This window comes from Rhineura floridana, chromosome 5 (genome assembly GCF_030035675.1).
Source record: "Rhineura floridana isolate rRhiFlo1 chromosome 5, rRhiFlo1.hap2, whole genome shotgun sequence".
Taxonomy (NCBI): Eukaryota; Metazoa; Chordata; class Lepidosauria; order Squamata; family Rhineuridae; genus Rhineura; species Rhineura floridana.
The window spans coordinates 163,272,617-163,289,153 of record NC_084484.1 but is presented as its reverse complement, the minus strand read 5'-3'; the positions used below and the strand labels follow the sequence as shown (position 1 = coordinate 163,289,153).

Sequence of the window (16,537 nt, the reverse complement as noted above, 5' to 3'; positions counted from 1 at the left end):
TGAAACTAATGCAGTACTGTTAAACATCCATATTTCCAATATGCATATTTCCAATATGTGGTTATCATTGGAGGCTCTTTCCTGCGTGCCTCCTCCAAGGCAGGTCCAGTGGGTGGATGCGATAATGAGCTCCCCGTTTATGGATGCTCTCCCCAGGGAAACATGCCTGGCACCATCATTATCAGCTTTTAGGCACCAGGGTAAGCCTCCCTGTTTGCCCAGGCTTTTGGCTCTTAACTTTGGGTCATGTATGATTCTGGCCTCTGCTGTTGTGCTCATCTTTTGGTGGGGTGGGATAGGATTTGTTCTTCTTGTAGAAGTATTAGTTGAGCATTTTGGATGAGGAATTGTTTTCCTCTTGTCCTCTGGTTTTTAACTGGGTTTTATCAGAGCTTGGAAAAGTTACTTGTTTGAACTACAACTCCCATCAGCCCCAGCCAGCATGGTCACTGGATTGGGCTGATGGGAGTTGTAGTTCAAACACGTAACTTTTCCAAGCTCTGGGTTTTATGCCGTTGTAAGATGTTTTTTGTGTATGTGTGTGTGTGTGTATATGGTGATGGATAAACATAATAAATGAATAAATAAAAATTGGGGTGGCTATGCATTTACAGAGGACAGTCCTCTGAAAGGCTATCTGGACCAAGTTTGGTTTAAAGGTAAAGAAGCGAGAGCAGGTGGCCCTTTAAGTTGCCCATCAACCCCCAGACAGCAGACTGAGCAGGCACACAGGCAACCTGATTGCAGTGTTGTTCTCCACTATTTCAGATCATTTTTACTACTATTTTATTACTATTTTAGATCATAGTATTTTTCTCTAAATTCACACCCATGGACATGCATTAGGAATTTTAATGCAAATTGAAGGCCTCTTTTATCCTCTTTTTCAGTGATGAATTTTCTCTTTTTGTGTGTGTGAGGATGTAGATGATATAGCTGACAAGTAAAACATATTTTTTTTATTGCATGTTGCAATCAGGAGAAGGAACAAAGCAGCAGTGCTAACAGAGGTTCCTAGTGTTTTGATTCCAGGGTAGCATAGTGAGCAGACTGCAGGGATACATCTACACCATCCATTTAGAACCCTCTTCTACCACTTGAACAGCCATGGCTTCCGCCACAGAATCCTGGGAACTGTCATTTGTTAACAGTACTGCGAGTTGTTAGGAGGAGCTGCAATTTCCACTGCATGTCTGAAATCCTAGAGAGCTGCTGTCAGTCAGTGTATAGACAGTACTTAACTAGATGAACCAGTGGTCTGACTTGGTATAAGATAACTTCCTATGTTATTTGTTTATTTATTGTTTGTTTATAGCCTTTATACTTAACCTTCTTCCTGCAGGCAGCTGACTTGATGGCAGTTAGAATCCTCAGAGGAGGGGGCTTGTTGGAGTTGCCCTCCTCCCTCACCCCTGTCACAGTTTTGGCTCACTGGCTCCCCCAAGATTCAGGATGCAGTACAGCTACCTGAGCCCCTGCCTGTCTACAGCTGCATACACATCATACATTGAAAGCACATTAAAGCACATGACTTCCCCAGGGCTGGATTAAGCTGAGGAGGGCCTCTAGGCTGATTCTGAGCCTCCCGCCATCCCATCCCACCCTGCTTCACCTACCTTTCTGCTTTTTTTGTGGCTGTGCGCACTGCACGTGCAGATTTGCCATCAGTCAAGATGGTGGCCGAGGTTTCCCTAAGGGGCTGAAGCCTCTGTTGCCATCTTGGTTGATGGCAGCAATGCGCGCGTGTAGCATGCATGTGTGCCATCAACCAAGATGGCGGCAGAGGCTTCAGCCCCTTAGGGAAACCTTGGCTGCCATCTTGATTGATGTCAAACTGCAAAAAAACAGCGAGAAAAAGGTAAGCGAAGCGGGGGGATGGTGGGCGGTTCGGAAGCTCTTGTCCCACGATGCATGGCTCCTGTCCTGCTTCTGCGGATCGCGGGCCCCCAAGAGCTCTGGGCCCCTAGGCTTCAGCCTACTAAGCCTAATAGACAATCCGGCCCTAGTCCTCCCCCAAAGAGTCCTGGGGACTGTAGTTTAAGGAACTGTAGCTCTGTGAGGCATAAGCTATAGTTCCCAGGATTTTTTGGTGTGTAGTTGGGAAAGGGGAGAAATTTGACTGAGTTTGCATTTAAAGCCGACTCTATCAAATTTGCACCTTCCAAAACAATTTGAGAACCGAAACACAGCCATCCTTCAAAACTCACATTTATCTGAATTTTGTGATGCAATTCGCCAACTGACCAATGTTTTCAAAAATGCATCTATTAGGGTATTGTGTGCATAAAAAAGAATGTATTAGTAAAAATAACATACAAAAAGGCATTATATTAGGAGACATTGCTTGCAAAAATATGTACATTAGTCAAAACTGCATAAAATGTGCTTTTAAGGGGAAATTCTCACTAACATGCCGAATACTTTTCATGGTGATTTTATTTTTTTTAAAGAAACCACAAATTGCTGCACAATTTGAAACTGGAAAAAGGAGAAACAGAGAGAACCAAAACTGACAGATCCTGCCATCTCTAGTATGTATGCAGCCTATGCTTTCTAGAAATTATACACAAGTGTATGTTTCTGCAGTGCCAAGTAGGGGGAAGCAGCAAGCAAGTTTTAGCAGAGATGTGTGTACTGTGGACATTCTTAGGCTGTTCCTTCCTTTCCTTTTTACAGCTACTCTACATTGCCCCCCCCTGAGCCCCTGCCTGCAGTTGGTCCTTTGTTCCAGCCACAGCCTAGCCTTAGGCTTTGTTTCCTTTGCAGCTTTACCATTATTTCCCCTTTACAAACATAAAATAAATCTTATGAAAACTATTCAGTATGCAGAGCAGTAGTATTATGTGGTTTAATTATATCTTTGAAAAGATAGCAGAGGCCATGAGCTCAAATCTGGAGGTAGGGATGTGTATTATGCAGAAATTGGTCAAAGTGGCTTCTTGGACTCTCAGAACAACTCTAGTCTGTTGTATTCTGAATTTTTTGCTTTGGTTTTTTTTAAAATTTGGAATGAGAATGTTTACTAAGAAAGGCAGAATTTAAAGTAACAACAAAAAGAAGACTAGAGTTAGGGATATATTCCAGATCAGGCCATTGGTCCATTGAGCCTAGTGCTGTCTACACTGATCGGCAGCAGCTCTCCAGAGTTTCTCTCCCAGCCCTCCCTGGAGATCCTGGGGATTAAACCTGGGACTTTCTGCATGCAAAGCAGATGTTCTACCACTGAGTTATGCCCCTTCCCCTGTTAGAACACAGGAAAGATCCCCTATACTGAGTCAGACCATTGGGCCATCTAGTTCTGAGTTGGGCACACTGTCTCAGACTGGCAGCAGCCCTCCAGGATTCCACACAGAAGATTAAATTTAGGAACTTTTACATTCAAAACATTTACTCTGCCACTGAGCTACATCCCTTAATTTAAATAATTTGGGTGTTTTAGTACATTTTTAATAGCTCTGCAACTTCTCCTGTTAATCCCACTAAATAGTATCTGTCATGCCCCTGGCCCCCTCAAGGCACCAGAAGTATGCTTCAGACCCAATTCCCACCCTTAGGCTAATTGTTCTGGAAACCCAATATCTAAACTCCTCCTTGCCAAGGCTGTGCAAACTAACACCAACCCTGTAAGGTAGGAAGTAGGCTGCCACCACCCCTGTCACTGGTTCTACTCAGAGCTAGGGGAACTCTGAGCCCAGAAAATAGGTAAACCAAGGTCCTATAAGACAAGAGCCAAATTTACACTCCTTGTCAGGAAACCTCTGGTAAAACCCCACAAATTAGAATTAAGCTTTTAACTTCTTTTCCCTCTTTGGTAGTTGTAGCTGAATGGTCAAGGTGCTGAATTCAGAACCACCCTTACCCTCAATGAACACACCAGGTTAAATAGAAGTAGCTTTATTCAAAAAATATAAGTGCACATTAAAATATAGCAGCAACAATTCCACAAAACCATACACCCAACCAGGGGTTTAGGTACACACAAGAGAGTTCATTCACACAACAGGAAAATAACAACCTATCTACTTACATAGGAGATAGTTGGTTGAAGTCACATCTTTCCTCAGAGAGAATAGCATCAGTTACAAGCAATGGAACCCTGCTTAGATTGCCTCCCATAGACAACAGTCAGAAGGAACCTTTTAGAACCTTCCTGAGGGAACAAAGGCTATGGGTCTCAAGCCCTATACTTAAGGAAAAGAATCCCAACGGTCCAAAATTAATTAACCAGTCAGGGGCTGTCTGATGTAATCCCTTTCTAGATGTTTCTCCAAGTTTCCTCGCCTTCCAGGCCCCCCTCCCAACAGGATTTCAAGCTTCTCAGACACGGATGGCCTTGAGTACCAGGCTCTCCTGATTAGCACTGATAAACAGGTGCCTCTTGTTCAGGCCTCCCTTAACTGCCTTCAGCTGGGAAACAAAACTTAACATTTTCCCTTTCAGGGGCCTGTTTCTCTGCAAGATGACACTCCCAGAGTTCTTTGCACTGAGCCATGATGTTACATATAATTTAATATCTTATGAACATATCCAGGTTCATGACAGTATCCTCCTGACGTTCGGTCACATCTTTGAACAAGCTATTCTTTCCCAGGTAGGGCCACATCAGCCATCTGCCCAGTTATCTACTTCCCAGGCATGTAAAACTGATGTGCATTTTAATCTGTAGCTTTAGCTTAGAGTGTACACTTTGAACTGTGGGTTTTATTCATTTTGCTTTTTTATAAATTTCTTTTTAATGGCAATTTTTGGGACAAATTTTAACGACTCTTATATTCTTTGTACACTGCATAGAGATTTTGTTTACAATTAAGTGGTATATTTACTAAGGTTTTTGGTGGCATAAAAAGACTAGGCCAGCCTCTCCCAACTCATATCATCCCATATCAGAACACAGTGTAGACCACTGATCACAGTGTTATGTGCTGGGCAGCTCCTATTGGGGAGGTGTCCATCCGCTGTCATTCTGAGGGTTCCCAGGCATCTGGAGGGATGTAAGATTGACTGCTTTGTTTTCTGTTTGTGTACGCTTTGCTTAGTAGTTAATAAAACCTGTAGCTTGCATCCCATTTGTGCTGTTGCTGTCTCCAGATTCATACAGAACCTTGCCCTTTGACATTACAAACTGGCTTGGGCAACACACTTTCAGATGTTTTGGATGGAACCTCCATCATCCCTGATGATTGACCATGCTGACTGGGGCTGATGGGAACCATAGTTCAAAGTATCCAGAGGCACCAGGTTGGAGAAGGCTGGTTTAGGCAGCAGCCATGTATTGCAAACTCTGTTCCTCCTTTCCCAACTTACTTTTTGGCCTGTTCATATATGCAGTTGTCCATATGGGTAACTGCTTGAAAGGTAACCGCTCAAGGGATTGAACATAAAATTGCCAATATCACCATGCTGCTGTTCACATTTATGGTGCAACTGCACCATATTGGAGCTGGAAAACATGTAGAATAGGGCAACCAAAATGATCAAGGAGTTGGAGCAACTCTATGAGGGAAGGTTACAACATTTAGGACTTTTTAGTTTGGAGAAAAGGTGAATAAGAGGGGGCATGATGAGGTGTAAAGATTGTGCATGGTGTGGAGAAAGTAGATAGGGAGTAGGGTTGCCAGGTTCATGGCCTGAGACTGATCCTGTATCTTTAGGAGAAGAGAAAGTCAGCCAAGTGCAGGTGTTCTTGCAACTCTGTAATGGGAAAAACCACAAGGTGGAATTCTCCCTTCCTCCTGCACAACTTTTAAAGATACAGAAGACCTCTTGGAGGCTGGGCCTGGCAACCAAGAGGTCTTCTGTATCTGTAAAAGTTGTGCAGGGGGAAAGGAGAATTCCACCTTGTGGTTTTTCCCATTATGGTGTTGCAAGAACGCCTGCACTTGGCTGACTTCCTCTTCTCCTAAAGATACAAGATTAGTCTCAGGCCCTGAACCTGGCAACCCTATCCAGCAGAGTTCTTCATATATTATGAAAAGAGTCAACAGAAAAAGCAAATATCCATTTGGTTCTGATGATTTCAACCATACCATCCACAAATCCTGAAGCTGATTCCCTCTTGGCCTGCTGCTGGTTACATGATATATAAATATAATTTGGTGTCCTTAAATATTGATTTTATTTTGATTGTAAACATTGTGGTTGGTCAGCATCCCTTAGACAACTTTTTGGAAAGAAAACAGATAAATAAGGTAAATGCAAACAAAGTTACTGCCTCACAACAAGTACCTGAGAGCATCCTGCACAACTCTGTACATACAGACCTTTCATTTTGTGGTTTTATATCAGAGGTTGGTGGCACAAAGAAAGCAGAAGAATGTTGGTGAGATACATCAGATGCAACCTAAGACCTACTTCATTATCTCAGCTACTGTCATTTTTCATCTGGACAAGGGAAAACAGCTGCCTTCTGTTTTATCTGAAATGTTTTAATACGTAAAGCCCAAAATCTAGAGATTTTATGAGTGTTGTGCTGGTCCTTTCCCAAGCAATGGAAAGTTAAGGGCAACCTTTGTGTGTTTCCCTTGGAAGGGACAGAACTGATGAAACTGATGGCATCTTTCATATTTCTCTCAAAAATGTTCAGGCTGAGAAGAAATGATACACAATGCAGCAGCAAGTAAGATTGTCTAGTAAATCCAGTATAGAACTCAAAACGCCCTTGAGGAAGCAGAACATACTGAACGTTTAAAGATAAGAAATCCACAAAAGACCTTGAAGAAGGAATTTCTGATTATAACAAACTTTCATTTACGGTATATTAAATCAACAGAAACTGAGGAACCTTTTCTGCAAATAATAAAAGTGAGTAATACTCTCTTACAATTTACCAATTATAAACATCAATTAACTGAGACCAAGTAGCAGAGAACGACATAAAAACCTTTGCTTTTTGAACTATAAGTTATCTTTTAAGTGAACGAATAGTTCGTAAAAACGCTGGGACATAAATAAATATGGTACTAACAAGAAAGTCCTACAAGGAATTAGGAATTATCCTTTCAGTTGAGCCTGATACCTTTACTGCTAAAAATAGCCACTTAAAGAGAAAGCAACCTAAGATAACACAATATTATAGATCAAAAGAGATGTTGAAAACTACCACAATTGCATCAAATAACTTGACTCTTGAAAATGATAGAGAAGACTGGACATTAAATTACGGCTATACCTCCTTTCCTACACTGGATAATGCTCGGAGAAGAAGTTTAGCATATGAATTGGCTACTGAAGGGGAACTGAATGCTTTTTTAACGAAACCAGAATTTACATCTAAAGAAAGTTCATTAGAAATAAGTACTCGTAGCTCTATGCCTGCCCTTGAATTATCCTATGATGAGGATCAAGCTGAAGCCCTTAATGAGATACCTAATGATATATCTGTATCTCAATTTGAAGCAGAAAAACAAAATAATTTAGAGGAGGATCTCGCTTTAAATGTAAGCGACATATTGGGTTCACTGTCTAAACAGGATGGATTAAACGTTTCTGCCTCATCATTAAAGAGCAAGCAAAGCAGAATAGGCGATTTAACATTCTACTCTCAAGGAATAAATACCTTGGAGGAACCATGGACTGCAGCGGTAACAGCTTCTCTGTCTCAGATTTCAAGTTTTGTTAAAGAATCTATTTCATTGCTCACATTATTAACAGAAGAAATAATAAAGTTTAAATGTACATCTAATGAAGAGAAAGATAAACTAACTAAAATATCTCAATCTACTCAAACTATGTTGACTGACCCTGATCTTCAACCAATAGAACGAACTGAAAAAGGAGAACGCAGGATAAGAAATTGTAAAAAGAGTAAAAATATGAGAAACTATAAAAACAACTATAGTTCCGATATGAATTTCAGAAAACTTTTTACACTATTAGATACTCCAAAGCAAAAGACCACAAAGAAAAAAAGGAAAAAGAAAAAGAAAAAGAAGATCATAACATCTAAGTCTTTGCAGGAGCAGAATCTTACCCTACGAGACAACACTTCTGCATCCCCTATCAAAAATATACCAGATCAAAATTTAATATTTATGACAACTGGACAAAATATGACTCCATCATCATCTCAAGGTGCAGATCGGTCTATCAGCCATTTAACTACCACCAATCCAGAAGTAAACGACATCCATCAGCATGGAAGCTTGTCCTTAATGGTTTTAAATTAGTATTTATAAATTATCCAAAACCTGGAGGGCTCTTAAACCAGAACCAACGGAAGATTCATTTTTGGAAACTGGTTCAAGCTACTGTTCCAGGATTACTAGACCCAAATACAATTGACTCAATTCAATATTTATTCTATAATTATAGAAAGGCTAGAGCTGTGATTACATTTCAGGATACCAACATAGTACAAGCTCTCTACAATAACAGATCTGTTTTTGCACCTCAGGCGATACAGATATCACGGCTTTTTGAAAATGTAATTCCTCCTATACGTCTCTTTCGAATAAAGTTAATGAACCAATGACTTCTCTACAGACTAGTACTAATTTTAACAGAATACAAGAAAACATCTTAGATCAAGATACTGTAAATGTGAAAGATCTTCCAATTTACCCCAATGTAAACTGTGAATTTTTGCCTGAGGAATTATTTCTTTTGGATTCTTATGAAGAATTTGATCCAGAGGCTCGAACTGAGATTATTAATCGTTTTAAGATTTTAGTAGTAAAATTAGAAGAAAGACATAAATGTGACCAGTATGATTCCTTGCTTCATGAAAATAAAACAATGTCAGTAGGCATTTCCCAAGCTCAATATAATTCCTGTGATAACCCCTCTAATCTTTCAATTTGCCATTCTTCTTTAGATGAGCAAAATATGACTACTTTAACAGAACACATTCCAGCTAATTCGTATTCCGAGGTGGAATTAATACGAGGAAATGCTGCTAACTCCTGTCCACCACGATGACTTAATACTCTATCACTAGATCAATTTAATGTAATATCATGGAATATCGCTGGATGGCAAAACAAAGCAAGTGAACCAGATTTTAAAGCGTTTTTAGCATCTTATGATATTATTTTATTGCAAGAAACATGGGAAAAAGAGGAATTATATTTAGATGGATTTTCATCGTACCAACTACAAGCCATAGCCAATAATGTAGGCGGTCGCCCTAAAGGTGGTATAAGTACTCTAATTTCGACCGCCATAATAGTTAATGTTATCCAGTTGAATTCTTTGTTAAATTTTGCCACTGCCCTTGTTTTAGAATTTCCACATTTCTCTTTGCTACTTGTTAATACTTATCTGCCACCGGGACAAACCAAAAATGTTATTATTGAATGCATTGCCCTTTTGGAAACTTTTTTGCTTTCTCTAGCTGTAGATTATCCAAATTTACCAATTTTATTAGTAGGAGATTTCAATGCAAGACTTGGAATATCTGATGAGGCTCTTTATGCAAAATATTTACAACAGACGCTTATACCAGAGGAGCCGATAGCATTAATGCCGAGATGTTCAAAAGATCATGGGATAAATTATGTGGGCCTTCTTTTATTGAAATTAACATCTAAGATGAATTTAACGTTAATAAATGGTAGAACATCGGGCGATTTAGAAGGAGAGTATACGTATGTCTCCTCCACGGGATCATCATTAATTGATCTAACTTTTATATCAAATGAACTATTCTGTTTCGTTACTAACTGTGTAGTTATTGAACGATCAGAGAGCGATCATTTCCCAGTTTCTTTACAGCTTAACTGTAAAAATGATAATACTCATTTAAGGCAAAAGACCTTTGCGGATCATGATATTGACATTCATCCACAGAGAATTAAATGGATCCCAAAATTAGAAAAAGCCATTACAAATAGTTTAAATTCCTTAGAGATAATTGCTATTAAACAAGAACTTTTAGCTAATTCTCCCTTATTAGTCCCAATAAAATGCTTTCAAAAATTGATGGCACTACTTCAACAAATCTTGAATAATAGTTCAATAGGTATAGCTAAAACCAGATACATAAAATCCAAGCCTTGGTATGATTATGAATGTATACAAATAAAGAAACAACTAATAGATACTTACCAGCGATATAAATCCTCTGGATTACAACCGGATCTTCAGAAATATGGATCTGTAAAGAACAATCTGTAAAGAACTTTGATGAACAATCAAAGTGAAAAAAGGTGCCGAAAGAACTGAAATCTGGCAGCGATTATTGAATGCCGCTAAATTAAAAAATTCTAACATTTTTTGGCGTTTAATTTCATACCATTGGCCAAAAACACATTTTCAACCTAACTCCAATATTCCTCCAAATGTTTGGGAAAGTCATTTCAGAAAACTTTTTAATGAAACAACACACATAGAAACCCAGACTCATTATATTCTGAATGATGTTCCAGACTGGCTACCTGTAACAAATGAGGAAATTATGGAACTTATTACCAAATTGAAACCAAACAAAGCTCCTGGCCCCGATAATATTCCTGCTGAAGTATATAAAACCAATGCTAAATGGTGGGCTCCTGTGTTGGCATCCCTATTTACTTATATTGATTCTACAACGATCATTCCAGAAAATTGGGGGGCTGCAACAATTATACCTATATATAAAAAAGGATTGCAAATTGACCCTGCAAATTATAGACCAATCAGTTTGCAAAATATAATAAGTAAGTTATATGCAGCCCATTTATATAACAAGCTAATCAAATGGATTGATCAAAATAACATCTTAGCATCTGAACAAACAGGCTTTAGAACAAAAAGATCCATAATGGATAACGTATTACTCTTACATCATTTTGCTACTAAATATGCAAAAAGAAAGGGAGGAGCATTTTATACTGCATTTATAGACCTAAAGTCCGCTTTTGACTCGATATCTCGATCTCGGCTTTGGTCTAAATTAAACATCTTAGGCCTGGATAGGTGCTTGATAGCCCTCATGCAAGGCCTATATAAAAATACAACCTTCCAAATAAGATGCAATAATAAAGGCCACCTAACAAACCCCATAACAACAACTAAAGGGGTTAAATGGGTGTGTCCTTGCGCCCTTATTGTTTAACATATATATAAATGATGTAATTGTGAAATTAGCCTCTTTTTCTCTTCATCCTCCAATGTTAGCTAATAGACCCAGAGATGCCTTATTATATGCAGATGATCTAGTCCTTTTATCAAAAACGCCTATTGGCCTAAAGCGTCTATTAACTGGAATAGCAGAATACTGCTTCTCTGAACTTTTGGAAATAAATGATCAAAAAACAAAAGTTATGATATTCACCAAAAAAAGAACTAAACAATGTTGGTATATAGATGGGCGTTTACTGGAACAGGTGAACTCCATCAAATATTTAGGATTTGTCTTTCAAGCCTCAGGTAGCTATCGTTTTCACATCAACTCGCTTATACTTAATGCAAAAAAACCTACTAAAGCATTAATATCCTTTTTTTTCTCTAAAGGTGGACAATTGCCTAATCCAGCCATTAAAGTTTTTAAAGCCAAAATTATTCCACAACTTACGTATGGAATTCAAACTACCACCTGTAATAAGTTTAATGAATTTGAGACAGTTCAAAATTCCTTTTTAAGAACCATTATGGCTATCCCTACATGTGTTCCAAGTTGTGTGATTCGTTTAGAAACAGGGCTTCAGTCGATTGAATCAAGAATTTGGTTTTTTAGAATAAATTATTGGTTAAAACTTATATTTGAACCTAATGGCCTTGCTCCGCATATTTTAAAAGATAATTATAAATCTAAATGGGATAACCTAATTCAAACTAAATTGCAGGAGCTTGGCTTTTCTTACCAAACCATACTGAAAATGGACTTAGAGACTGCTCAATTTAATATCCGACAATGAATCAAAGATATAGAGTTTCAACTACATATAACTCAAGCAAGGAAATATAGGCATAATCCAAGATTTTTTGACCCTATGCCATACTATTCCAATTTATCTTTCTCTAAATATAGAAAAGCATTTACCTTGATGAGACTGAATATTCTTCCTTCTGCCTTGCTTGAAGGTCACTTTAATAAAACACCTTATGCAGAACGACTATGTCCTTGTGGAGAGGGTGAAATCGAGACCAATGCACAAGTATTATTTCGATGTCCATTTTATTGTCATATAAGGCATCGGATAATTATGCCACTTCTAAAATCTATTCATTTTAAACCTGAAACGGCTTGGTTGGATTACCTATTGAACGATAATTCTCAGAAGATCACATTCCTAGTAGCAAAATATACAACAACATTATTATCAATTAGAAAGACGATCCCCAGTATTGGTTAATAATATGCCTCTAGAAAATTGATGTATTTGGTACATTTTAGATGAATTGGAATTAAAATATATGTATTTTAAATAGTTGCTATGTATTAGGTCCAAGTTTTAAGGTTAAAATTTTTAACGAATGATTGGATATTTTAATGTAATTCAAATTAATTTTAAGAGCTAATTACCTAATATTTGTATTCTCTTAAATTATTAGAATTGTATGTCTGTCTATTTATTTATGCTGGTCTAATGACTGTAATAAAATTCATTCATTCATTCATTCATTCAGTATATACTAATGCACTTCATACTGGGGTGGTCTCCCCTCTAATCCACCTCCTCTGAGGTTCCTCAGAATGCCAAGCCAATCTTGTTTCAGAATAGACATGGAGAGCCCTTTGTTCTCAGAACTCAGGACTCTGATTCATCACAGAAATCTTCTCTGTGGCTCCCTAGGGATCGAGGTTGCCACGCTTCTCCTTGGCCTGTCATTACTGGTTCGCATGCACCACAGAGGCACAGAGAGCTACCTTCTTCCTTTCCTATCCATGTCTCACTATGCATCAGTTGGAAGCACCAAATGCTGTGGGGTGTTTCCTACAATTGTATCTTTAGCTGTTTGTTTGTTTGTTCCTCCCTCCCTTTTCCTAAAGCCCACGTCTCCCTCTTAGTGTTTCTGTTTTATCTCTGTACACTGAGAGAGAAGGCATGCCCTCCAGTCTGATCTTGGTTGCTGGTGCAACTTCCTGCAAATACTCACAATAGCAGGTGCCTCCTCACACTAATACTGAACTCATTCTATGAGTGTGGATCCTTCTGCATCCAAAATGGCACCATCCACACATAAGGGGGATTCTCAGACTTGGGAAAACCCCAAGGTTTGCAGAAGTACAAAAGTCTTTAGAGAAAAAAATCTGAAGGGTGGGAGAGGCACAAAAAGGTCCAATGAAGACTGAATTTGCTCAATGGCCACAGAATGCTGGATGTTGTGGAAAATGAGGTTGAGGGGGATGGATTGGAGTATCCTGAAACATGGTGTGGCCATCTAGCACACAGAACAGGAGCACTCTCCCTGTCCAGCATTTTGTTTTTAAAAATAAAAATCGATCAACCCCAGACATCAGCCTCCAGATGGAATTAGTGCAAGGTACAAAGTCCAAATTGCTAAAATTGTAAAAACCCATCTCTTTTTGACTCTCTGCTACTTGCAGGTCTTGCAGGAAAGTTTTTTCTTGGATTGGACCAGTGTGAGCCAGTGTGGTAAAAGAACATAAAAAGAGCCTGCTGGATCAGCCCCAAACCCATCTAGTCCAGCCCTCTGAATTCTGTATGTTTAACTATGCACTATATGAAGAAGCACTTTCTTCTGTCTGTCCTGAATGTTCCAACATCCAGCTTCATTGAATGTTCCAAAGTGATGAATGCACAAACAGGTGGTGGGTCTAGTGTGTTCTGTCCTGCTTCTACCCTCACTCCCCTTCCCTTGCATGAATAGGGTCCTTGAACTAGAAGCCCAAAGGGAAGGGAAACCCTTACAATATCCTCTCAAAATTAAGCAATCTGGATTGTAGTTATATATTTGATGGGAACAGCCAAGTAAAATAAGAAATGACTTTTGATCAAAGGCTTAAATGGTGAACTGTGTGGGAGCAAGTGCTACCAGTGTGTGGAAGTTAAGTTAAATAATGTCACCCATGTCTACCATTTATTTTGGTGAGATATATTTTACATCGTGCATATTTCCTTGTCAATTTCAAGGAGGGTGGGGGAGATGAAGTGGTTTGTTTTCTCCCCTTCCTCTAAACTGTTAGTCACGCCATTCCTCTTCTTAAATGATAGCTCATTTGATCGTTTCTGCTTGGCTGAACCTTCTGTTCTCCAAACACCACCCTCCAATCTACACTGTGCAGCCTACAAATTGGTAACAAGTTAAGTGTCTCAGAGACTGACGGCTGCTGCTGAGTTTAATGTGCGATCCACAGACTTGCTGCTGACTCTCTCAACAGCACAAATCTTGTAATCAGTGAAAGTCTCGTATTCACTATGGTGGCCAATTAAGTGGGACATGGCTGAACCAAGAGAAACTAGATTTAAGCCATTTTGTTGTTACTGGGATGGAATTGTGTGGCAGTTTGGCAGTTTGCTACCATATATATATTTTTTTACAGTTCAGCTTCACATCCCATTAAAGTCAATAAGGGAAATCCTATGAATTTCAGTGGATATAGGCTCGGGTTTCCCAATTATATCATTTATTTTATTTATTGAATTTATATTCCACCTTCACTCCAAAGAGCTCAAGGTGGCATATGTTGTTCTCTTCCCCTCATTTAATCCCCAGAACAACCATTTGAGGTAGGTTAGGCTGAGAGGTGGTGACTGGCCCAAGGTCACCCAGTGAACTTCATGGCTGTGTGGGGATTTGAACCCTGGCCTCCCAGTGCATAGTCTAACATTCTAACCACTACACAACACTGGCTGTCACGATGAACTTCTCTGTGGGGTGATTCATACATGCATGGCAATCCCCTGATAGCTGCAGTTTCAAGTGGTGACTTGCATGTGTGAATAAGTAATATGCACAGATATGCGGGATTGATTGTGAAACCACTCTGAAAATTGTAGCTTTGTGAGGGGAATAGGAGTCTCCTAACTCTCAGCACCTGTAACAAACTGCAGTTCCCAGGATTCTCTGAGGAAAGCCATGACTGTTTAAAGTGGAATACTCCTGTAAATGTATAGTGCAGATCGGGCCAAAGTAAAGTCGATTTGCATACCAAGCTCAGGCTTGTTCTTGGCCATCACAAATCAATAGAAAGGGGAAGGACCAGAACCACTTGGGCCCAAAGTGTGCTTTAATGCTATAGTTTGCAACTAGATTGGCCTGAGGAACAATATAGACTCAAGCCTGTGAGGACAGTTCATTCCCTGGCAACCTTCCCCATATGCTGAAAAGCATCCCTTGAAGCTGCCTCTGCTTTAAATTTACTATATGGTTAGATTTATGCAACAAGGCTCAGGAGATATAGGAAAGGCAGGGATTCTTGTGAAACTGTGTTAGGGTTGCCATGTCAAAAGCATCTCAAACCCTGAGACTTCAGGGACATGCCCTAGTGATGTCATAGGGTGTGGGCCTAGTGATGTCATTAAGAATGATACATTAAACATCAAGCACAGTTGCTTGGAGCATACCATTCAAACAAAAAAAATTCTCCAATTGGAAATTAAGATAGAAATCTCAGCTAAAATCTCCAGCTGAAATGATGGAAACATTCCTTCTCACCTGCTTAGGGAGCCTGGATAGGGAACATTTAAGCTAGCCTACTTGCTTCTGGCAAGTAGGGTTTAAGTGCCCTCAGGCCAGGCCAGTCACCAGAAGATCATTGTAAAAAGAAGCCTAGTGGAGATGTTAGATAAGAGCACTTAGGAGTAAAAATGGATGCCCCTGAAGGCTGCATTTGTAAACACACTTCCTAAGGGGCAAAGCCCCATAGACCTCAATAGGACTTACTTCTGAGTAGATATGGTTAGGATTGTGCTGTTGGTAAGGCTTGACTAGGGATCCTCTGCAAAGATATCCATACCCAAGCAAGGTTGGTAACCCCCTGCCTAGAATGCCCTGCCCTTGCCTTTTAACGTGGTTGCTCCAAATGTCTTTACAGACTTGACCCTTTACTTCAGAAAGAGGTTTGAGAAATGAGTAAGAGTAAGAAGATTCTATAAATGTTTCTGTCTACCCTGCGGACAGCTATAAACTCACTTTGACAGCCAACCCAATTCCAGTGAGTAATAATTGACAGAGAGGAAATGCACATGGTTTGGTCTACCATCATAGGCAGCAGCTTGGGAACAACAGCAATTGCAACCATACTTCCCAGTATGTGGATTCTCTTTTACCACTATTGGGCAATAAACAAACCATCATGTAAACAAGAAGATGCATCATCAGTGGGTTTAAGGGGCTGGAGCTGACCACATAGAACCATGTTACTTCTATAGATGTAAGGGAGTGAAGTTAAAGGTAAAGGAAATGCAAATAGAAAAAGAAAAGGCAGTGATGATTTCCTGAATGCAATACCATTTCAACCACAGCAAGATTCCTATGAGTAAGGCAGAAAACCCAGCATCCTGCAACCAGTCAGGTTTCCTAACCACAACTGAAAACTAAAAAGAATCCTGGCAGTCAGTCAGCCAAGGTCACAGAAATCCCAATTCTGTCATTTTTTAAGGGTGATGGGAACTATAACTGTGAGGGGGAAATTACACTTCCCGGGATTCTT

General features: G+C 39.5%; 1 protein-coding gene across 2 annotated transcripts; it reads left to right on the top strand.

Moving 5' to 3' along the window:
- The first annotated feature begins 4,485 nt into the window (after positions 1-4,485).
- LOC133385995 (uncharacterized) lies at positions 4,486-8,899 on the top strand. 2 transcript variants are annotated; one of them, XM_061629606.1, is made up of 2 exons: positions 4,486-4,591; positions 6,584-8,899. In XM_061629606.1, exon 2 carries the CDS (start codon positions 6,954-6,956, stop codon positions 8,163-8,165), a length of 1,212 nt encoding a protein of 403 aa, XP_061485590.1. In that variant the 5' UTR covers positions 4,486-4,591; positions 6,584-6,953; the 3' UTR covers positions 8,166-8,899. The 2 variants fall into 2 exon arrangements, with proteins under 2 accessions (XP_061485590.1, XP_061485589.1); XM_061629605.1 differs by having other exon boundaries at positions 6,286-8,899.
- The last annotated feature ends 7,638 nt before the right edge of the window (positions 8,900-16,537 follow it).